This window comes from Eulemur rufifrons, chromosome 7, assembly GCF_041146395.1.
Source record: "Eulemur rufifrons isolate Redbay chromosome 7, OSU_ERuf_1, whole genome shotgun sequence".
Taxonomy (NCBI): domain Eukaryota; kingdom Metazoa; phylum Chordata; class Mammalia; order Primates; family Lemuridae; genus Eulemur; species Eulemur rufifrons.
In genome coordinates, this window is record NC_090989.1 from 68534759 (window position 1) to 68558774 (window position 24016).

The 24016-nt window shown below is 39.0% G+C and overlaps 1 protein-coding gene, 1 non-coding gene and 1 pseudogene across 2 annotated transcripts in view; 2 read left to right on the forward strand and 1 right to left on the reverse strand.

Moving 5' to 3' along the window:
- The window catches only part of UBXN7 (UBX domain protein 7), a 42171-nt gene extending 18396 nt beyond the window's left edge, over positions 1-23775 (reverse strand). Inside the window, exons 1-4 of the mRNA XM_069472736.1 lie at positions 23703-23775; positions 7309-7456; positions 4756-4823; positions 1356-1421 (exon numbers count right to left, since the gene is read on the reverse strand). Of these exons, the coding sequence (XP_069328837.1) occupies positions 1356-1421; positions 4756-4823; positions 7309-7456; positions 23703-23775 (355 nt within the window). The remainder of the gene's footprint in view (positions 1-1355; positions 1422-4755; positions 4824-7308; positions 7457-23702) is intronic.
- LOC138388903 (U6 spliceosomal RNA) lies at positions 2344-2447 on the forward strand. The gene has a single exon (XR_011234361.1). It is a non-coding gene; the product is annotated as a U6 spliceosomal RNA (small nuclear RNA).
- Positions 22989-23730, forward strand: LOC138386366 (uncharacterized; annotated as a pseudogene).
- Positions 23776-24016: the final 241 nt, after the last annotated feature.

The window sequence follows — 24016 nt, forward strand, 5'->3', positions numbered from 1 at the left end:
CCAGAAGGGCAAAGGATTCTCTAGATGACTTCAGTCAAGTTAGATTTCCCTTCAATTCTCTCCAAAGTTACAAGACCTATCTGTGCCTCAATTAACTCATTATAAATCAATTATAAAATCAAGCATGAGGCCAGGTGAGGTGGCTCACACCTGTAATCCTAGCACTTTGGGAGGCCCAGGTGGGAGGATCACTTGAGGCCAAGAGTTCGAGACCCACCTGGGCAATGTGGTGTGACCCCATATCTACAACAAATTTAAAAATTAGCCAGGCATGGAGGTACACAACTCTAGTCCTAGCTACTTGGAACGTTGAAGTGAGAGGATCGCTTGAGCCCAGCAGTATGAGGCTACAGTAAACCATGATGGTGTCACTGTATTCTAGCCTAAGTGACAAAGTGAGACACTGTCTCAAAAATAAATAAATAAATAAAATCAAGTATGGTCTAAGAGTTTCTCATATGTTCTCTCTTTTTTTTTTTTTGAGGCAGAGTCCCACTCTGTCACCCTGGCTAGAGTGCCGTGGAGTCAGCCTTGCTCACCGCAACCTCAAACTCCTGGGCTCAAGCGATCCTTCTGCCTCAGCCTCCTGAGTAGCTGGGACTACAGGCATGCACCACCATGCCCAGCTAATTTTTTCTATATATTTTTAGTTGTCCAGCTAACTTCTTTTTTTTTTTTTTTTTTTTTTAGTAGAGACAGGGTCTCGCTCTTGCTCAGGCTGGTTTTAAACTCCTGAGCTCAAACAATCTGCCCGCCTCGGCCTCCCAGAGTGCTAGGATTACAGGCGTGAGCCACCACGCCCAGCCCTCATATATTCTCTTAACGTAACTGTCCTTTCTTTAGGATTCCATTGCTAAATCAATAGTAAATCCTCTAAAAGTATATGGCCAAGATGCTTATTCTAACTTACTACACCAAAAGACATAAACCTATTCTAAACAACTATAGCCAAAATGTTAACAGTGGCTACTTTGGGTGGTGTGGCTTTTTCTTCAATTTTTCAATCTCTTACAATAACAATGTCATTATAGTCATTCCTTTCATGACAGATATCAGGATCCTGAGAGACATCAGTTTTTTATTTAATTATAGTCAGCATGATCTCCATATCCCTTATTTATTCTTCTATAACCAAGTAGGTTAGAATTTGGAACAATTCAGTTCAGGAAGGAGTTAATTTTTTTAATCAGAGACTGAATTAGTAACTTTATTTTTTAAATAAGGTAGTAAATTAGTAACTTCATTTTTTAAATAAAGTAAATCCTCCACATAATTAGGCCTAATTAATCACCCTTTTCTTTTTAATAGCGAGGGAGAAGAAGGAGATGATAAATAACTGGTCCATAGATACCTACTAGTTTCAGTTTGAAAGTCTCGGAAACCATCAAATATTGAACGTGCCGGCCGTCGTCTTTTAGGAGCTATAGGGGAGAAAAAATAGAATTGAACATTAAAAATAAAATTTGAATATTAATTCTGAAATTTAATTCAAAAATGTCTTTATAAGTATTTCTTTTTAAAAATAGTCATAGATTCATTATGGTTCCTTTACTCAAAAAATAAATTTTTAAAACTTTCAAGTCATTGATATATAATTAACAAAAACCATCTTCAGTCCAACCATCTTGTTTTACAAATGAGAAAATTAAGGCCCAGTTAAGAGGCTTGACCAAACTTATGTAAAAAGAGAGACTCTAAGTGGTGGCATTAGGAAGAAAGAAAATTATGAGGATGAATCCACACTGAGATAAAGCTACACCCATCCTGCAAATATCCAATTCAGGTTACCCAAGGGATCCAATCACTCTTTGGTATCATATTTGAGTAACTCTTAAGTTCTAAACCATAAAATTTAAGGACTATTTCTTAGTTGAGTGGACACACATAGAGAATTATAAATACCAAAAAACATTTTTAATGTTGGAAGAAAACTTTTTGCACCGTTACATGATCATTTACTGACAAAAAAGTGACTACAACCAAGACCTTTTGCTTTCCCTGTACAGTGTCTGTTACCGAATCTTTAAATATTTTACAGATGATAAGGTCTATAATGTAATAATAAAAATGTTATCCCAGCTGGGCAACATAGCAAGACCCTGCCTTTACAAAATACATTTTTTAAAAAAAATAGCCAGGAGTGGTTGTGCATGCTTGTAGTCCTGGCTACTTGAAGGCTGAGGCACATTATACAATATAAAAAAATCTTCTGTTTAATGTCACCACTGATCTTATTAGAAAGTCTTTAAATATTGGGAAGGTACGAAGCTCACAATGATGGATAAAAATTTTCTAAAATCCTAATTTTTGCCTGAAAGTTCTTTTCTAAAATCACTGATAACAATGATCACTTCGATACCACATATACCAAAACTGCAATGACACAAAGATTAGCATGGCTCTGATGCAAGGATGTCATGAAAATTTGTGAAGTGTTCCATATAAAATCAATTGATCGATCATTCAGTCAAGCACTGGTAACAAATACGGTCAGTTGTCCAAAAGCAACAGGCTCACTTTGTTCATTTTCAAGAAAATATCTGCCAAATGCCCAAGTCTAAGTAACAGCTTGTCGGCAATTTTTCAAGTAAAAAGAATATTCTATGAAAAAAGCTGCCAGTTCAGCTCGAAAATCTGCCAGTTCAGCTAGCAAATCAAGTGCTTTTCCTTAACATAACCATAGAATTTCAGGATGCAGAAGTGTTTTATGCATACATCCTATTTCAAACAGAATACTTTTAAAATGTATACTCAAGGGTCAAGATTCAATGAAGTTAATAATTTCTATTACTTCATAAAATATTATGAAAGAAAACTGACTTTTAATCTTTTTTATAAACTGCAAAGCTGGGCTCTGTGGCTCACATCTGTAATCCTGGGACTTTGCGAGGCCAAGGCAAGAGGATCGCTTGAGGCCAGAAATTCAAGACCACCTTGAGTAACAGAGCGAGACTCCTGTCTTCATAAAAAAATTAGCCGGCCATGGTGGCATACACCTGTAGTCCCAGCTACTCGGGAGGCTGAGGCAGGAGGATTGCTTGAGCCTGGCAGTTTGAGGTTGCAGTGAGCTATGATGAAGCCACTGCCCTCTAGCCCAGGAAACAGAGCAAGAGCCTATTTAAAGAAGGGGGGAAAAAAATAAACTGCGAATATGTGGCAGTAAAGAATTCAACTACTAGTGGTATGGTTTGAAGTCACTACACTGATTCAACTAAGACACCAGCAGTTTGACTCACCGTTGCTTCTGAACCATTATTCCAAATGTTAACACACTGAAAAAGGCAAATAACTTCTGAGTATTATTATGTAAATAGTTTTGAGGTTACAGACCCCCTGAAAGAGTATCAGGGACCCAAGACCAAACTTTAAATCAATACTGTCCTAAGAAGAAAATAGTCCTCCAAGGTCTCTTTTCAAGTTACAATAAGGTCTAATCATGAAAGATAAGAATGAATTCCTAACTGTATAAAGTCATTCTCATCCCTTTCCTTACTGTATGTCAAAATTCAGAGGTAAAAAAGGATAGTGGAGTTCCAAATGGAACTCTTTTGCCTCTGTTCAACAGCAAGATAGCAGAGAACTCATTTCCTATAGCCCTACCCACCCAAAGATCCTGCCTTGTTCCTCATAATAAAGAAAAGATAAAGCTTCCAAAATCTATTCATAGGAGTTATATTTTTAAAATTATGAACAATGCTTTATTACATCTGGTATAATAATAGCATGACCAACTGAACTGAACAGTCCAGGAAGCACATTATTACACTGCAGTATTCAGACCTTATAGTTTTCCCCTTAACCTTTATTTCTGAATCTAGACAGTTATTTTCTTTTTTTATTTCTTGCCACAGTAAACTTCAAAGTTGCGAAGTTAAAGATCTATCTTAAAAAACTATTAAATAAGTTGCTTTTTCAAATCAAAAGATATGGTTTATATAATTTTCTTCAGCCTTTTCTTACAACTTATTTTTCCTCTTCTATCATGATTTATCTTTAAAACTTTATAGAGGTGTGTTTTCAACTTTGAAAATAAACTATTTGTCTGCCTTACTGTTCCCAATAAATACATTTCTCCATTTCTGCCCAGCCAGATTATAACTCCATCTTCTATTTTTTAAAAAATAAACCTGGTTGGGGAAGGGGAGGCGGGAGAAAAAATGAATAAGTAAACCCACTAATGCCTAAACTATTTGGTTCATAAAAGGGAACCAAATAACTTTATTTGGTTATTACAATTTGGTTCCATTATTGGTTTAAGAATATGCTTATTAAACTAACTATAAATTTTCTTTAAATCTGATTATATGTGCCATTCTCTATCAACAATCTTTATCCAGACTTACAGCGTGATTTTTTTGCATGAATTAGGGGTTATATTCTTCTTTGTTTGAAATAGGAATAACACTTCTAGAAGCTAAGAAGAGAGAGAAGCTAAGGCAAATCAATATAGTAAGGATATGGCAGTCAAGTAGGTATCTTGAAAACAAAAAATAATCAGTCTTTTATCTAATGATAGATTCGTTTCCATTACAAGGCAGCAATTCTTTTTGGTAACTTTCCTCCTTTTTGCCTTCTGCAGCAAGTAATCAATTTTTTAATCTGCTTCACTGTGAACTAATTGTGCAACTTTCCTGAGGAGAGTACAGAAATACAAGATAAAAACTGACTCTATACTTGAAGTAACAATGTCTCAGGCAAGCCTTCCTAAAGATAACAACAAAGTCAAATAAAGCTAAGGGAAATAAGTAAACTTACCACCAAACAAAGGTTCTGGTTCCACCAATATCTCTTGCTTTTGAGGAATTGGGGCACGGACTTCTTCTCTATTTAAGAAAAGTGGAAAAATATCAAAATGAATACCGTTTTCTGCTATGTGTTTTCTTTCTGTAATTACTATTAATGCATTCAAATTAACAAGGAAAATGACTTAGTGAATTTTAGGAGCCACAGTAACCATGATAAATGAGTTTTAGATGGTTTTCATATAAAGATCAATTGGAATAAAGTACCTGGCATACCTAGCTAAAATGGTTTATAAATGAAGAGATAAAACATAAAAACAAAAAATACTTCTCTTTCCCTCTCAAGTTCCCTACCGTAAAATCTGTTTAGAAAAGACAGAGGACAGAAAAAATTCCCCCCAAAATCAGGCAAAATGAATGGAAAAATATAGGCTTAATAGAAGCAATATCACATCACTACCACATCAAAGAATAGACAATTAAATAACAAGGACATACTAAAATAAGCTTAAACAAATAGGCAGTGAACTTTATCTAATTATGAAGAAAGCTAACATAGGTATAATCATGGATTATTAACTATACAGATCCTAACATACAGAACAGAAAAAGTAGCTAGTTGTCAATAGCTCACAACTCTAATCTCAGCACTTTGGGAGGACAAGGCGGGAGGATTGCTTGAGGCCAGGAGTTTGTGACCAGCCTGGGCAATATAGCAAGACCCTGTGTCTGTAGAAAAAACCCAGCTGGGCCCAGCTACTCAGAAGGCTGAGGCAGTAATATTTCTTGAGCCCAGGAGTTGGGCAACAGAGCAAGACCCTCTCTCTCTCAAAAAAAACAAAAAAAAAACAAAAAAAAAACAACCCTCTTTTTAAAGTATAAACCAAATCAGCAAGAAGAAAATTTTTTAATGTGAGCTATGTTGGGGAAGAATGGGATATCACACTTGAAATGCACGGCCAACATTAACAGGAAAAAAAACTTCATAACACCAGCCAACCCAGGATGCTGGGGCAGAAGGACCATTTGACCCCAGCAGTTTGAGGTTGCAGTAAGCCATGATGACATCCCTGCACTCTAGCTGGGACAGCAGAGCAAGACCTTAGTACAAAAGGGGAAAAAAACTTTGTAAGATACTAAGAATGATTTCTAAAGTTCACTCTTCATTTGGAAACAATATTATTCTAGAACCTGGAACTAGATCAACAAAAAAGGCAATTATGCCTATATGCTATCTGGCCTTTTAAATTTATCTCTAATTTAGTAAAAATACAATCCTGGTCTTTTGCCTATTGCAGCAGTCCTCTAGTTTAGTATCTCATGTTGTAAACAATGAGTTTATAAAAAGCTATCAGTATTAAAGTCTCATTTGACATAGACATGACAGTGCTCTAAGAATTTAAACTATCTAAGTACAGGCCGGGCGCGGTGGCTCACGCCTGTAATCCTAGCACTCTGGGAGGCTGAGGTGGGCGGATTGTTTGAGCTCAAGAGTTCGAGACCAGCCTGAGCAAGAACGAGATCCCGTCTCTACTAAAAATAGAAAGAAATTATATGGACACCTATATATATATAGAAAAATTAGCCAGGCATGGTGGTGCATGCCTGTAGTCCCACTACTTGGGAGGCTGAGGCAGGAGGGTTGCTTGAGCCCAGGAGTTTGAGGTTGCTGTGAGCTTGGCTGACGCCACAGCACCCTAACCTGGGCAACAGAGTGAGACTCTGTCTCAAAAAAAAAAAAAAAAAAAAAAAGAATAAGAAAAAAGAATAAACTATCTAACTACAAAAATTTCCACTTGATACTTTTTCAGAAGCTTTCAACCTTTAATTTTTTGTTTCAAAAATCAATGACTTCCCTTTGAACAAGGTTCATGTCTAATATTTTCCAAAGACTGCTGGAATTTTACTCAACAGTAATTTATTTCAACTCTCACTGGTATCAAATGCAAATCTCTTCACCATTTATTACTATTTATTTTCTATATATTATAATTCTGTATGCTAAAGATGCTTCTAATGATTAACTAGTTACATGAAACTATTTAAGGTATAAAGGACCAGAAATACTATATTTTTTCAAAAATTTTCATGGCAACTCCAAGCTTTTCTGGGACAATGAAGGAAAATCTAGAATTGAGAAATCTGAGCTTTATTGGCCTTTACTTCTGTATTTGCTACTCAATTGCTAGGAATTAAGCTTGGGAAAATGGCTATGCCCCTGCTTTCTCATCATTAAAATGTGGATAATAATGCTGTCCTATAAGGTTTTTGTTGTTGTAGTCATCGTTTTTTTACTGTGGAGCACACAGGCCCTACCTCCTGGCCATAGGCCCATCATACTACGCAGCCCCCTCACCAACCCCTAAACTTTGCCCTGAGCCTGCATGGTTCAGGATTAAATAAAAGATATGACAGTGCTCTAGAGAATTCAAACTAACTATAAAAATTTCCAGTTGATACTTTTTCAGAGGATTTCATCCTTTAATTTTTTCCAAAACTAGAGAACTGACCTAACTTTGGTAGAAACGCAACTACTCAATTTAGGCAATATGTAATAAATTCATACTCTGTGTGTGGTCTGACAGCAGAGACACTTGCTGAACTGGTACTGGGCTCTTCAGCAATTCCTCCACCATCCAAAAACATAGTGACTGCCATCTCCAGATTATTGTTGCAGGCTTCAAGCATATGTTTTCCTACACTTTCACTCGCACCTGAAATAGAAAAAAGAAAAAAAGAGACACCTTCTTACATTCAGCTCATATTAGAATACAGTACTTCCAAGTAAATTTATAGCACTTTTTCCCTTTTGGAATGAATGACCATTATTTTTTCTTAAACCCATTTGTTTATTTCTACACTGTTGGCTGGCTGGTGTGAAATATACAGAGCTAGAAAAGAATGTAGCAGCATGAAAATAGTAATCTTCCTTCACATACTAAAACAAAAACTAATTAATGCATTTATTTGCCATTTCTTTGTCTCTGTTTGCCTTTTCTTTAAATGGCCCAAGTATATATTTGTTAATAAACTGAAAAAAGATTTTTAAAAAAAGACTACATTCTACGAAGTTAGAAATGCTTTCTGTTAGAATGAACACATTTCAGTTAGCATTTCTGTTTCTCTTAAAAAGAAAGCATTTTTAATACCAATGGCAGAGAAATGAGATGGGATATTTTTGTCTAAGACATAACTAAGTCAAAATCTGGTAAGAAATGTCAATCATCACTTAAAATTGGCTCTGGAACAGACTTACTCCTTTGTAAATAAAGTAAAGTCAGCATAGTCTGTTAAATGAAATGTAAATTGGTAAAGTCCTTTAAGAAAACAATTTTACAACATGTATTAAAAAAATGAAAGTGTTCATTCCTTTTCTGACTCAGTAGTTTGGGCTTCTAGTCAAAAGGGGAAAAAACTACATAAAATACTAGGTGCATAAACATATTCACATACATGTGCAGCATACCTTCAGTTAATAGTTAAAAATTGGAAACAACATAAATGTCTAATAATAGAATGTAAACTGCAGTATCTATTTGATGGAACATTTCGTGGCCACTAAAAAGCATCTCAGGCTTTCTATTTGGGATGATTTTTTCTTCTATCTGAATTACGTACCTTAGAATCTCCTGTTGTAAATGCTCTTCTAAATTTTTGTCTGAAAATGTCTTGATTTTGCTGTCATCTCTGAGAGACAGTTTTACTGGATATGCCATTTAAAGGCTGACAGCTGTTTTCTCTCAATATACCAAAGACAGCATTCCAATGTCCTCTAGCTTCTGTTGTTGCTACTGGGAAATCAGTTGCCAGACTAAAGTAAAATGTGTTAATAGCAATCTGCTGTTTCTCTCTAGTTGCTTTTAAGATCTTCTCAGTCTTTTAGCCTTCTGCAGTTTCACTCTGATTTGTCAGGGGTGATTTTATTTATCTTCCTTGGGATTCACTGGACTTCTACCACTTCAGGATTATTTATCAATTCTGAAAAATTCTCAGCCATTTCTATTTGACCACCGCCTCACCCTTCCATTCATACCTCCTACTGGAACTACAATTAGATGTACGTTAGAACTCTTCACTCTAACCTTTATGTCTCAACTTTCTTTCATATGTTTATCACTTCTTTATTTATGTTGCATTGTAGGTAATTCTTCAATGCTATCTTCCAGTTCACCTATTCTCTCTTTAGCTGTGCCAATCTGTTTCTTTACCTGTTCACTTAACTTTCAATTTCAGTTAATTTTTTATAACTAGGAATTCTCTTTTTTTTTTATTTCCTTATTTGTTTGGTCATGTTTTAGAGACCCTTAATTCATATTCTCATTTCAATCTCTCATTTCTTCAAACATATTAATCAAACTTATTGGAAAAAAATAATCAAACTTACTAAAATTACTAAGACAGCATATAAATTTTCTGTAGTTTCTATGGGTTACTGTCTCTTATTTCTACTGAATCTTGCTCACTGTGCCATGGTTTTTGTGCAATTTTGTGATTTTTTTACTGTGATCTTGTGTGCCTTGGAATTTTAATCTGTAAATTTTTGAAGTCTGGGTTGAAGGTACATTCCTCCTAAGAGGATCTGATTTGACAGACTTTGCAAGGCATTTCCAGAGATCACCTTAAATACAATCTTGACTTAAAAGTTTTTCAAGACCACATGGGAAATGTGACCCTGAAAGAATCCTTGTTATAAATTCTCAGTGAAGATATCCATGTTCATACTCCCCTCATTCCCCCTGTCAAGGTAGAAACATCAAAGTCTCAGCTCCAGTAGGGCGTGGTGGCTCACACCTTAATCCTAGCACTCTGGGAGGCGGAGATGGGAGGATTGCTTGAGCTCAGGAGTTGAGACCCCATCTCTACTAAAAATTAGAAAAATTAGTCTCGTGCCAAGCATGGGTGGGGAATCTGCGGCTTATAATTTCAAGATTGTTCTTTTTTAAGCACCAAACAAGGCAAGAAAAGCTGCACCTTTCTCTGCTGTACCCCTTTTGATAAAAGGATTTGTTCTGTAAAATTTGGATTCAGTCAAAAGGCCACACTTAAGGACCTAGAAGGCCACATGTGTTCTTAAAGTCCCAGGTTCCCCACCCCTGCATGAGCCCAGGAGTTTGAGGTTGCAGTGAGCTACGGTGATGCCACTGCACTCTACCCAGGGCGACAGAGCAAGACTCTGTGTCTCAACAAACAAACAAAACACACACAAAAAATGCTTCAGCTTCATGAGCGGGAGGGGCCTCTTTTCAGACTCCTCTCTTTGGTAAGGCTCAGAGAGCTTTGTTTCCTGTGCCCTATGAGGCTAATCAAAAGGTTCAAAGCCATCCAGTATGGGCAGATTCTACCAGGCATTCTTCATTTTTAGCCTCTTGCAAGCCCAATGATGCATTTTAAAAGACTTTTCAAACATACATTTTCTTTAGCATTTTTTTCCTCAGAGTAGGGTTATTCATGTTATCTATTTCAGCCTTACTATAAGAAATGGAAGTGCAGTCTCTACTCTTGGTATCTCTCTGTTTTCTCTTCTGTGCTACTACTGCCTCTAAGGCTGCAGAGCAAGTCCTTAATATTTCTTACCTGGATTACTACAATAAGCTCCTAACTGATCATCGTTCCATCTTCTACCTTGCTACCTTGGGTATGTTTCAAAATATGTGTGATTATACCATCCTCTTGTTTAAAAGTCCTTAATGGCTTTCTCCTGACACCTACAGTATAAATTCCAAAGTCTTTATGATCTGGAAAGTCCTTTGTGATCACGACTCAGCTTACTTCTCTGGCTTTGCCTTTCCTCTTCCCCCTCCTATACAATTTACTAGTCAGACTAAATTACATGCTTGGAATTCCCTTATCCTCCTCAACTCCCCCCTCATCTAGTTCATGCATGCTGAAATCACCAGAATGTTACTTTGTCAATTTATGTGCTAAACTACCTCCCCACTCCTTGTGATACTGTTCTACTATTATATTCATGGATATACCACTAAGCAGTAAATGCTGGTTTACTTTCTGACCACCACCACAGCTCCCCACCCCCACAAACAGTAGGTTCTTATACACAAGGATTGGTTTTCTTGTCTTGGAATACCCAGCACCTAGCATCATGTTTGCTTGCATGTGATCAATGTCTAATTAACTGACATTCATCAGTAGCTAACACACCAGGGGGAGAGGGGCCAGGCCTTAGCCAAAACCACTGGCAACCCTTCTATATCTTTTGAATTTTGTACTAAGTGCACATATTTTTGTTTTAAATTTAATTAACGAAGCAGTATGCTTACACTGTGGAAATAAACAGCAAACGGCTACCTTAGACAAACAGACCTAAGGTAAAATTTCCAGTAAAAGCATCACATACAGATTTTAAAAGGGTTATCTCTCAAATAATGTAAGGAGAAATGAAAATAACATGCTCCAAAAAACTGTCCATGACAGTAGCTATAGCTTTTTCATTAATATTTTTTTAATATTAAGGGGAAGAGTGAATGGGGGGAGGGGTTCAGTTCCCTTTTTCTCTTTTTTTGGAGACAGAGTCTGTCACCCTGCTGCGCCTCAAACTCCTGTGCTCAAGCAATCCTCCTGCTCAGCCTTCCCGAGCTATAAGATTATAGGTGTGAGCCACCACGCCCGGCCTATAACTTTTTCAGACAGTTGGCAAAGACATATTTAAGATGCAAATGATGGCCAGTCGCGGTGGCTCACACCTGTAATCCTAGCACTCTGGAAGGCCGAGGCGGGAGGATCACTCGAGGTCAGGAGTTCGAGACCAGACTGAACAAGAGCGAGACCCCATCTCTACTAAAAATAGAAAGAAATGACTTGGACAGCTAAAAATATATAGAGAAAAAAATTAGCTGGGCATGGTGGCACATGCCTGTAGTGCCAGCTACTTGGGAGGCTGAGGCAGAAGGATCGCTTAAGCCCAGGAGTTTGAGGTTGCTGTGAGCTAGGCTGATGCCATGGCACTCTGGCCCGGGCAACAGAGTGAGACTCTGTCTCAAAAAAAAAAAAAAAGGATGCAAATGAAAAAAATTGAGTAAAATTATTTCATAAAACATGAGTAGAAAAAGCATTAGTATATAATATTGTGACTTAATGTTAAGCCAATAAATATTACCCAAAAATACCCATCTGATCAATTTCACTTAGTCTCTAGAAATTTACATTTATCTTAGCCAAAAACCTTTTTTTAGTATCACCTTACACTCATTAATATGGCTACTATCAAAAAAACAAAAAATAACAAGAATAGGTGAGGATGTAGAGAAACTGGAACAATTGTGCACTGTTGGGGGGAATGTAAAATGGTACAACCACTTGGAAAACAGTGTGGCAGTTCCTCAAAAAATTAAAAATAGAATTACCACATGATCCAATAATTTGACTTCTGGGAATACATACCCAAAAGAATTTAAAGTAGGGTCGCAAAGATATTATTTACCCATTTTCATAGCAGCATTATTCACAACAGCTAAAACATGGAAGTAACCCAAGTGTCCATCGACAGATGAATGGATAAATAAAATGTGCCACATGTGCATCCAGTGGAATATCACACAGCCTTAAAAAGGAAAGAAATTCTGACATATGCTACAACATGGACGAAGCCTGAGGACATTACACTAAGTGAAATGAGCCAGTCATAAAAAGATAAATGCTGTATGATTCCACTTATTTGAGATATTAGAATAGTCAAAATCAAAGAGACAGAAAGTGAAATGGTTGCCAGGGGCTGGGGGAAGAGGGAATGAGGAATGGGGAGTTACTGTTTAATGGGTGTAGAGTTTCACAAGACAAAAAGTTATGGAGATAGATGGTGGTAATGGCTATAACACATAATTAATGTATTTAACCCCTGAACTGAACATTAAAATAGTTAAGATGGTAAATTTTTTATATAGATTTCAGCACAATAAAAAAATTGAAGGCATTCTTTTTTGGGAATTGGAGAAATACAGAGTTGCCTTTCATTTAGTGTCTGCCTTATATGTGGATGCATATGGTAACTTAAGTTACACAGGACCTGGGAGGTTTTTCCTTTATAGGGCTTCATGTATTACTCAAATTTATGAACATCCTTCCATCAGCCAACCAACAAGTCCTATAGTTTCTTCTAATTAATACCATTCCTGTCCAGCCTTTTCTATGTACTAATACAATGCTACAGTGTTAGTTCAAGCCCTCAACATCTCTTACGTGCACCACTGCATCCCATTGTTCTTGGTCATGCTCATCTTTCAGTATCTGTTGGGGATTGGTGTAGGACCTCCCTAGGATACCAAAATCCAACAATGTTCAAGCCACTTATTTAAAAAGGTTTGGTATTGGTATATAACTTATGCAATCCTCCCATATATTTTAAATCACCTCTAGATTACTTATAATACCAAACACAATGTAAATGCTATGTAAATAGTTGTTATACTATATTATTTAGGTAATAATGGCAAGGAAAAAAGTCTACATAGTACAAATACAACTATCCTTCTTTTTCAAACATTTTCCATCCACAGCTCGTTGAATCCATGGATATGGAACCACAGATATGGAGGGCAGACTGAGACCTTCTACACTGAAAAATTATGTAAATTTGTCTCTTCTATTTTCAACATTTTTGCGTTGCTGACTGGGTAAGTTTTTGCTTTATTTTTTGAGACAGAGTCTCACCTAGCTAGAGTGCAGTGACATCATCATAGCTCACTACAACCTCAAACTCCTGGGCTCAAGCAATCCTCCTGCCTCAGCCTCCTCAGTACCTAGGACTACAGGCACCCAACACCATGCCTAGCTAATTTTTCTATTTTTTGGGGGGGGGGGGGAGTCTTGCTCTTGTTGAGGCTGGTCTGGAACTCCTGGCCTCAAGCAATCCTCTCACCTCAGCCTCCCAAAGTGCTAGGATTACAGGCATAAGCCACCATGCCCAGCCATGACTAGATAAACCTTAACCTCTCTTGAGCTGCACACAAGATTTGGCCCTGATTTACCTCTTCTATTTTATATCCCTCTGCTTTCATCTCACCTCTATACCATTCCCTCCAGCCACATGGGTCTACATGTAGGCAGGTCCCTTGGTAGTACTTTATAAAGCCATGTTTTTGCATGATTTGGATAGTGGTTATCAGTCAAATTAGTCCCCTCATTTTTCTGGACAATATACCAAATATCCATCATTTTATTAAGTTCTGGACCTTCCTCCTGCCTCCTCATCCTGAAGTAAGTACAAAGATAAATATATACTTTATCACGAGGTCTTCACCTCTACCCTCATCTCTGCTAGCTCTTTTATCTTGCAGACTTTAAAAACTCACTGAATTGGCCCAGATCTCACTTTTCTTATCCCAGTTACCTCTATGTTCTCAGTCAAGCTGAACCAAAAGTTCTCAAGTTGTAGTATGTTCAAATTTACATTCTCACCATCAGAGAACACTTTAAAACATGAAATCTCAAAATAAAGCCACAAATGCAACTTTTTGAAGAAACGTTCAAATTTCCCAATAGCCAACCTTAAGTTAGATAATTAAATATAAACTCTCGGGGCAAAAACAGCACAAATTTGATAAACCATTTTAAGACCCATGGAGACCAAGGCAGGAGGATCACTTGAGGTTAGGAGTTCAAGATCAGCCTGAGCAAAAGCGAGACCCCCATCTCTACTAAAAATACAAAAATTAGTTGGGCACAGCAGCGCACGTCTATAGCGCACGTCCCAGCTACTCTTTGGAACATGTGTTTCACTTATCTTAAACACTGTTGTTGTTGTTGTTGTTTTAAGAGATAGGGTCTCACTATATTGTCCTGCTGGTGTTAAACTCCTGGTGTCAGGTGATTCTCTCAACTCAGCCTCCCAAGTAGCTGGGACTACAGGTGTAAGCCACCACACCCAGCTAAACATTTTTTTTTAAGCAGAGTACAATGATGACAGCAAAAAACTATTACACTAGAAAAAAGTTAATGTTACATAGAGAATAAAATGATAAATGAAATGGACTGTCTTCGGCCGGGCGCAGTGGCTCACACCTATAATCCTCGCACTCTGGGAGGCCGAGGCGGGTGGATCGCTCAAGGTCAGGAGTTCGAGACCAGCCTGAACAAGAGGGAGACACTGTCTCTACTAAAAATAGAAAGAAATTATCTGGCCAACTAAAATATATATAGAAAAAATTAGCCGGACATGGTGGCGCATGCCTGTAGTCCCAGCTACTCGGGAGGCTGAGGCAGTAGGATCTCTTAAGCCCAGGAGTTTGAGGTTGCTGTGAGCTAGGCTGATGCCACGGCACTCACTCTAGCCCGGGCAACAAAACAAGATTCTGTCTCAAAAAAAAAAAAAAAAAGAAAGAAAGAAAGAAATGGATTGTCTTCAAAGAATTTGTAACCAATAAATAGCATTCCAATACGACTTAGAAGCATCAAGAGCTGATGTAGAAGTAGTAGAAACTTAGTATAAAGATTCTAAAATTTCCAAGGTCCATAAATCTACAAAGCTAAAAATTAAAACAGAATTTATTAAAAATGTTTCTACAGAGATTATCTTTAAAACACAAAAAGAATAAAATTATAATAAAGGGAATAGCAACTGTGATATTTGAGGACAGATAGTGCCAATACTCAGGATCCAGAATTAGAGAAAGGATGAGGAAAGACCATTTTGATAAACTATCTATAATCCTCTCTTGATCATTTAATGCTAGAATCTAAGCTATAGGCAGCATATCCCTGAGATGGCCCTATCATATCTTTGTTGACAATATGACAGGATGACTTCCCTCTTTGGAGTTTGCCACAATAGTGACCTGCAAAAGCTTTCAAAAAAAAAAAAAAGTGCAAAAAGAAAAAAGAAAAAAAAAAAGTGCCACTGAAGAAAGACGGTGTTAAAAAGAAGCCCAGGGGCTGAAGCAGGAGGACCATTTCAGGTCAGGAGTTTGAAACCAGCCTGTGCAAGAGCGGGACCCCATCTCTACTAAAAATAGAAAAATTAGCCAGGCACGGTGGCACATGCCTATGGTCACAGGTACTTGGGAGGCTGAGGCAGGAGGATCACTTGAGCCCAGGAGTTGAGGTTGTAGTGAGCTATGATGACGCCACTGCACTCTAGCCAGGGTGACAAAGCAAAACTCAGTCTCAAAAAACAAACAAACAAACAAACAAACAAAGCCCAGGGAGTAAAGTATGCCCTTCACTTTCTTAAATAAAGCCAAACTACCTGAGCCATTTGTTCTTGTATATCTGTTCTTAGCATATCACTTAGTATCTATCTCTTAGTATATCATTTTAGAAACAGAAGATAACTGAAAGATAATTAAAGGTTCCAAGTGGTTCTTAATGTCTGGAAGTATCAGAGGCATTTAATAATATGAGAGACCATTTTCGGTATTTCATGACAGGAGTTGGGGGCACTACAGGAATTTTGTGGAGAGAAGCCAGGGGTGCCAGGGTAGGCTGAAAAAGATGGCTCACACCTTCCTTTCAGACTTCCGGCCTCCAGAACTATCAGAGAATAAATGTATCAAACCATACAATTTGTGGTAATTTGTTAAAGCAGCCACAGGAAACTAATACAAGTGCTAAACATACAATATTTGGAACAGTCCTACCCCCAATGCCAATAATACTACCACTGAGCTAAAGAGACAAATATGAAGAAGTGAAGGTTAACTGAGAGGGAAGAGGAAAAGTACTAAATAATGCCAGGGAAAGGAACAGTGATAAACAAGTTTAGTGTGTTTTACCTATATACTCAGAGATAATAACAATTTTTGATGGGTCAGCTGTAAAGAATTTGGACTTCTATATTATTATAGTCAGAATAAAGAATGTATCTTCTTTTAAAAAGGGGAGACCTAACAAAACAATTTTGCAGATTTAAACTATTTGCAAAAATGTTAAAATGGGCTTCTTTTGAAGTCCCAACACTAGAGGCAGCAGTAGCAGGGTAGCTTCATCTAATCCAATGATCTATAATCTATGACAGGTGTCTCATTTTTATTGTTCCCCTGCATGTACCTTTTCTTTCGTTATTATCCTTTATCTTTCCTTCCTTCTACCTTTTTTAAATTTGCTAAGGGCACCAAAGGGCATTACTTAATCCAACTTTCCATGCCACCATCTCCTAGTTCACACCCTTTCTCCATTAACACTTGATATACGACATAGCCCAAAACTCATATGTAACGCAATCCATGTCTCCACACAGCTGGAAGAATCAAAAGATAGTCCAAACTTTAAGAGTCCTTATGTCTATTTTCTACACTACTCTTAGTGCCAAAAGAAAGACAATCTTTTTGCTACCATCAAGGGATCAAAGTATAGCAGTCATAGAGATTTAAAAAAAAAAAAAATCCCTCTACAGAAATGATGGGGACAGAAAGAGGTTACTTTTTGGTTCCACATTTTCCCCAGCAATGATAAAGCAAGCTAGACTACTCACCAAGAAAATGGGTGTGGATGATGGTTGTGAGAAATAAGATCAAATTTTAATTTTTTTTTTTTTTTTTTGAGACAGAGTCTCACTCTGTCACCCCGGCTAGAGTACCGTGGCGTCAGCCTACCTCACAGCAACCTCAAACTCCTGGGCTCAAGCAATCCTCCTGCCTCAGCCTCCTGAGTAGCTGGAACTACAGGCATGCACCACCATGCCTGGCTAATTTTTTCTATATATTTTTAGTTGTCCAGATAATTTTTTTCAATTTTTTTTAGTAGAGATGGGGGGGGTCTCACTCTTGCTCAGGCTGGTCTCAAACTCCTGAGCTCAAACAATCCACCAGCCTTAGCCTCCCAGAGTGCTAGGATTACAGGCGTGAGCCACCACGCCCGGCCAGAAATAAGATCAAATTTTAAACTCATCAAGTTTCCAATCCTGGAGTTTTTAAACTTTCAAGTACAGAAAACATTTTTTAAGTGCATCCACAGAAAACTTAGGAAGTACAAGGGAAATAAAATTACTAAGTTAGTAGATAAAGCAAATATTCATTGGTTCAGGAAAGGAAATCATAGGAAAAGTAGTGATATGGTGGAAAATGCACGAGCTGGGGAGAAAAGACAACAGAGTTCTAGTTCCTGTTCTGTCATTACCTAAATCAGTGCTACTCAAACTATGGTCCTCAAACCAGCTATCTCTTACTTGTCTATGACAAGATAAAAGCAGAAATTCCAGGAGAAGCATTTAGAAACTTTTATAGCAATTTGATAAGAGTGATTTTATGTCTAGTGAATCTAATTACAAAATGTTAGCTCACACCTATAATCCTAGCACTTTAGAAGGCTAAGGCAGGAAAGACTACTTGAGGTCAGGAGTTTGAGACCCACCTTAGCAATAGGGAGACATCATGTTGACAAAAAATAGGAAAATTAGCCAGACATGTTGGCGCATGCCTGTAGTTTCAGTAACTAGGGAGGCTGAGGCAGGATGGCTTGAGCCCAGGAGTCTGAGGTTGCAGTGAGCTATAATGACACCATTGCACTCTAGCCTGGGCAACAGATTGAGACCCTGTCTCAAAAAAAAAAAAAAAAAAAAAAAGAGAGTATGAATGGAAATTAGCTACAAAGCCAAATACTACACACCATAGTTCCTAATTGTTATAATAAATATGCATTCATTCAACAATTTTAGAGAAAGATTAAATTTAGGTCTCTTCTACAACTGAGGTTCTTTAATTTCGTGAAGTATGTGAATACCTACTATGCACAAAGCTCTATGAAAGTCTATACTGGTAACCTCTTATTCTCTTCTCAGCTTCCTTTCTATTCCCTCACATTTGTCCTAACCTTCTGATTGCCAGTTTATTTTTTAGCAATTCTGTACTGTTTATGTATCCCTCTTTTTTACCCCATGAATTATTCCAAGTGTATATTTTGGATGTCACCCGAAGTTGTGTTAATGGGATGCTTCCACAAATTGTTCTTTCAGAATAGATCCAGCTGCATATTCTTTCTTCATGTTTTAAGAATTTATATGACTTCTGAAAGTGTTCCACAATTATTCAAAGCCATGTATATATAGTATGATGAATTATCAAGGGAGATCAGGCCGGGTGCAGTGGCTCAGGCCTGTAATCCCAGCACTCTGGAAGCCCGATGAGGTAGGATTGCTTGTAGCCAGGAGTTCAAGACCAGCCTAGGCAACATAGCAAGACTTAACAACAAAAAATTACCCCAGAGGCTGAGGTGGGAGGATCACTGGAGCCTGAGCCCTGGAATTCAAGCTTGTAGTGAGCTATGATCGTGCTACTACACTTCAGCCTGGGCAACAGGGCGAGACCCTATCTCCAAAAAAAAAAAAAGGGGGGGGGCTGGGATATCTAACTGCGTAATATTGTAAAATGTCGAATAACTACAAAAATAACTACAAAAGTAGCTTTTTTTTTCTTTTCTTTTCCTTTTTTTTTTTTTTTTTTTTTTTTAGAGACAATCTCGCTCTGCTACCGAGGATGGGAGTGCAGTGGCCTGATCATAGCTCACTTGAAGTCTCAAACTCCTGGGTTCAAGTGATTCTCCACCTCAGTCTCCCCAAGAGCTGGGACTACAGGTGTGTGCCATCATGATGCCAGGCAAGCCCGGCTAATTTTTTTTTTTTTTTTTTTTCATAAAGACAGGTTCTGGCTATATTGCCTAGGCTGGTCTCAAACTCCAGGCCTCAAGCAATCCTCTCACCTCTGCCTCCCAAAGTGGGGGATTACAGGCATGAACCACCACACCCAGCCTTCTTAGGTAGCTTGAAATGACCCTGAAGGCATCAATGGTAAAAGTATGTAGCTCCTCAATGTGATTACTTCAAAGAACATAACTTCCCTTGGTCACTACTTATCAAAGAGTTTGATCATGGAAAACATGTTTGCGATATAACATTAAGGGAAAATTTCAAAATTCTATTATTACATATACCATGCTCCACAATGTGAAAATAAGTATATAATCAAGAATTATAAGATAATATGTACAATAAATAACACTGCTGTTGTGAAAGCATAGGATTCCCATTAAAAAGTGGGCAAAGGACATGAATAGACACTTCTCAAAAGAAGACACACAAATGGCCTAACAGGTATATAAAAAATGCCAACATCACTATTAGAGAAATGCAAATCAGAACCATGAGATATCATCTTACCCTAGTCAGAGTGGCTATTACTAAAAAGACAAAAAAATAACAGATGCTGGTTAAGGATACAGAGAAAAGGGAACTCCTACACACTGCTGGTGAGAATGTAAATTAGTAGAACCTGTATGGAAAATAGTATGGAGATTTCAAAGAACCAAAAATAAACAGAACTACCATTCGAACCAGCAATCCCACCACCAGGTATTTACCCAAAGGAAAAGAAATCAATTTATTAAAAAGATACCTGCACTAGTATGTTTATTGCAGCACTATTCATAAGCTCTCATCAATGGATAAATAAAGAAAATGTGGCATATATACAATGGAATACTATTCAGCCATAAAAAAGAATAAAAGCATCTTTTTTGCAGCAACATGGATGGAACTGAAGGTCATTATCTTAAGTGAAACAAGCCAGGCACAGAAAAACAAAATATCTTTTGCATGTTCTCACCTGTAAGTGGGTGCTAAAAAATGTGTTAACATAATCATAGAGAGTAGAACAATAGATAATGGAGACTTGGAAGGGTGAGGGGGTAGGGGGGATGAAGAGAAATTGGTTAATGGGTACACTAAAATCCCTGGCTTGACCATTATTAAATCTACGCATGTAACAAAACTGCACATGTACCCCATAAATTTGTACAAATAAAAAGGATGAAAAATGGTTATTTGTCCACAATTTTTTAAAAAATTTTAAAAAGCAGTCATTACTGAGCTGGGAATGGTGATCCACACCTGCAGTCCCAGTTACTCAGGAGGCTGAGGTAGGAGGATCACTTGAGCCCAGGAGTTCAAGACCAGCCTGGGCAACATAGTGAGATCTGGTCTCTTAAAAAAACAAAACAAAACAAAAATCAGTTAATACTTCATACTTGCTGTGTGTGTGTGTGTGTGTGTGTGTGTGTTTGAGAGAGAGAGAGATTTGTCCTATTTAGTGAGAAATAAGACATTAAAATTTTTCAATTATCCCTTCTATTTCTAAATGGCACAGAAAAGATAAGACTCACATTTTTGAAGATGCATTTGTTTTGAACAGAATGTTGAGTTTCCAGATAAGTAAAACCTTTCTGAAATCAGAACATAAGCTTTTTTTTTTTTTTCCATGAAAGTGGGGGTATGAGGTGGGGTGTTCAGCTTCCTTTTTGTTGTTGTTACTGTTATTGTTGAGACAGAGTCTCACTCTGTCTCCCTGGGCAGAGTGCAGTGGCATCATTATAGCTCACTGCAACCTCCAACTCCTGGGCTCATGTGATCCTTCTGCCTCAGCCTCCCAAGTAGCTGGGACTAAGGCACTCACCACAATGCCTGGCTGGTTCAGAGCTTAAGCTCTTAAGATCAGTCTAATTCATCCAGCAATGAATAAGTATCAAATCACTTCTAATCTTAAACACCATGATTTAAAACATGTGGAGAGGCTGGGCACGGTGGCTTATGCCTGTAATCCTAGTACTCTGGGAAGCCAAAGTGGGAAGATCACTTGAGGCCATGAGTTTGAAACCAGCCTGGGCAATAGTGAGACCTTATCTCTACAAAACATAAAAAAATTAACCAGGCATGGTGGCACGTACCTGTAGTCTCAGCTACTACAGAGAGTGAGGCAGGAGGATCGCTTCAGCCTAGGAGTTAGAGGCTGCATTGAACTATGATGCATCTGCACTCTGAGCTTAGTGACACAGCAACACCCTATCTCAAAAAAAAAAAAACCTAAAACATGGAGAGAACCTAAAAAATGTCTCTGAAAAAGGATAAAATGAATCAATCATGTGTCTCTAATGGTTAATCACTATCCTGTAAAAAGAATCCCAAAAAATTACCAATAGAAATTCACAACAATCAAAAACAGTCTAACATTATCTTCCCTTCTACAGACTTCCAGATACCATTGTCTACTGAGGGACTCCAACTTAAGCAATACAGAGGCCTGCAATGAGGAAACAAGCTGTGTAGACTAACAGAAACACAAAGCACTGAGTAAGTCAATTCATCTCACTACACTTTGGTTTTTCTGTATACCTAATAAAAATGCTACATTAGGGCCAAGCATGGTGGCTCAAACCTGTGATCCTAGCACTTTAGGAGGCCAAGGCAGGAGGTATCACTTGAGGGCAGGAATTCGAGATCAGCCTGAGCAACGTAGAGAGACCCCGTCTCTACAAAAAATAAGAAATTAGCTTGGCTTGGTGGCACATGCCTGTAGTCCCAGCTATTCGGGAGGCTGAGGCAGTAGGATTGCTTGAGCCCAGGAGTTTGAGGTTGCTGTGAGCCAGGCTGACGCCACAGCACTCTGGCCCGGGCAATAAATAGAGTGAGACTCTGTCTCCAAAAAAAAAAAAAAAAAAAAACATAACGCTGCAATATAAACTTATATACATAATTTTCTGATTTTCTCCATAACAATGATTTAATTAAACATTGGGAAATCCATTACATCTTTAAGGTAATAATCCAATCACAAACTTTAAATATATTATGAAAAGTTATCATTCAACTCTGCACCCCAATATTACAAATTTTACTTTACCAACATTGACGTGGTGTTTCATGCCCACAAGCCAGATAAAAATGCTTCAAACATCTAGTTATCATTACAGAGCAAAAAATAAAACTAGCTGTAACTATAAAAAGGTAACTTACATACAAACTGTAGTGGTTAAAACAATATAAAATTTTATTTAACCAGATCTTGCATGTCAAACTCTAAGAACATTAACAGTGGAAGCTGCATCTAACAAATGTCCCGACAAAGTATAGATCTGTCAAGAGAGGGAACTAACATTCTGACCTCCTTCCAAAATGACAAACTAGAACGGCAAAATTACGCTCAGGCACATGGAGTACTCTTCTCTCAAATCACTCCACAGAGAACATCATTTGCTCCGCCCTCTAATAACTCATGCAAAAAAAGTTCAGCACCATCAGAGAGAAGCAAGACATAGAGAATTCATAGAATGTCTTAGGGCCTTTCCTCCAGGCGGTAAGAGGATCTGCGTGTGCCCTTCGCAGGGGTCCAAAGGGAAAGAAAAACCTAGGCCTAGGTTTTGGGGGACACTGACACCCAGAAACAGATTTTCTCTCAAAGAAGTTTGTGCCGCCATCCCTATTTTATCAGCAGGAGGCTCTGGCGCCATCGCCTCAGTCTTTATGATTTTATTATGGGTAGGTGGGAAACGGCACCCAGGATTCCTCCAGGCCTCCCCTATTAAGCTTGGGGGCTCCCCCTCATTCTTCTCTCACAGCCTCAGTCCCTAAGGTACTCCCCAGCACCCCCCGCTTCTGGCGGCCTATCCCCCGGGATGCGTAAAGGCGCTGTCGAACCCACCAGCCTCGCCGTTAAGGCGGGAGGCCCCAAACTCGCCAGGGCCACAGCGACGGCTCCGAAGGGCCCAGAAAGGAGAAGGGCAGGCCAGGGACGGGGGGAGAATGACCTGGCCAGGGAATAAAGAGAAATAGAGGTGAGGAGATGCACTGCACCCCAGGGCTGCACAGAGAAGAGATGAAGATGATGAAGGAGAAGGAGGGCGGTGGCCCGGGTGCGGCCCCCCACTCCTCCCGCCCCCAGGTCCCCGGGCCGGCGGAGGCGGACGGGCTCGGCCCATTCCCTGTTCTGGACTGGCAGGAGATGGGGGGGTGGGTCTCCCTCCATACTGCGAGGAGAATGAAAACGAGGGTATGGGGAGCGCAGGGGGGGCTGTCTCCCGCCTGAACCCAGAGACCCCGACGCCGTCGTCGCCTGTTCCTCAGGAGGGAAGACGGGAGCCGCGGGTAAAGCCCTAGAGAGGAATGCATGCAGGTGAGGGGAAGCCCGGGACAGACCCACCGCCCGCTCCGGACCCCACTCTCCACCTTCCGGTAACGGCGTCTCTTACCGGTGATGGCGGTGAACTGCTGAATTAACCCCTTCAGTGCCGAGGACGCCGCGGAGCCCCCGTGGGCAGCCATCTTACCGCCGCCGCCGCTGCCGCCGAACAACAACACAGACACACACGGACTGCCCTCCCCCACCTTGCCGCGCGGTTTGCGCAGGCTCATTGACCGTCCCCAAGCTCCGCCCCCCGTCCCGAGCGGCCTGCGCAGGCGCACTTCCCCTCTGGTCAGAAGCGCTCTCAGCTCTCGGCTCTCGGCTCTAGGGGTTGGTTGGCTGTTAGGTTGCTGCCTGCTCAGGGTATCATTTTTGCACCCA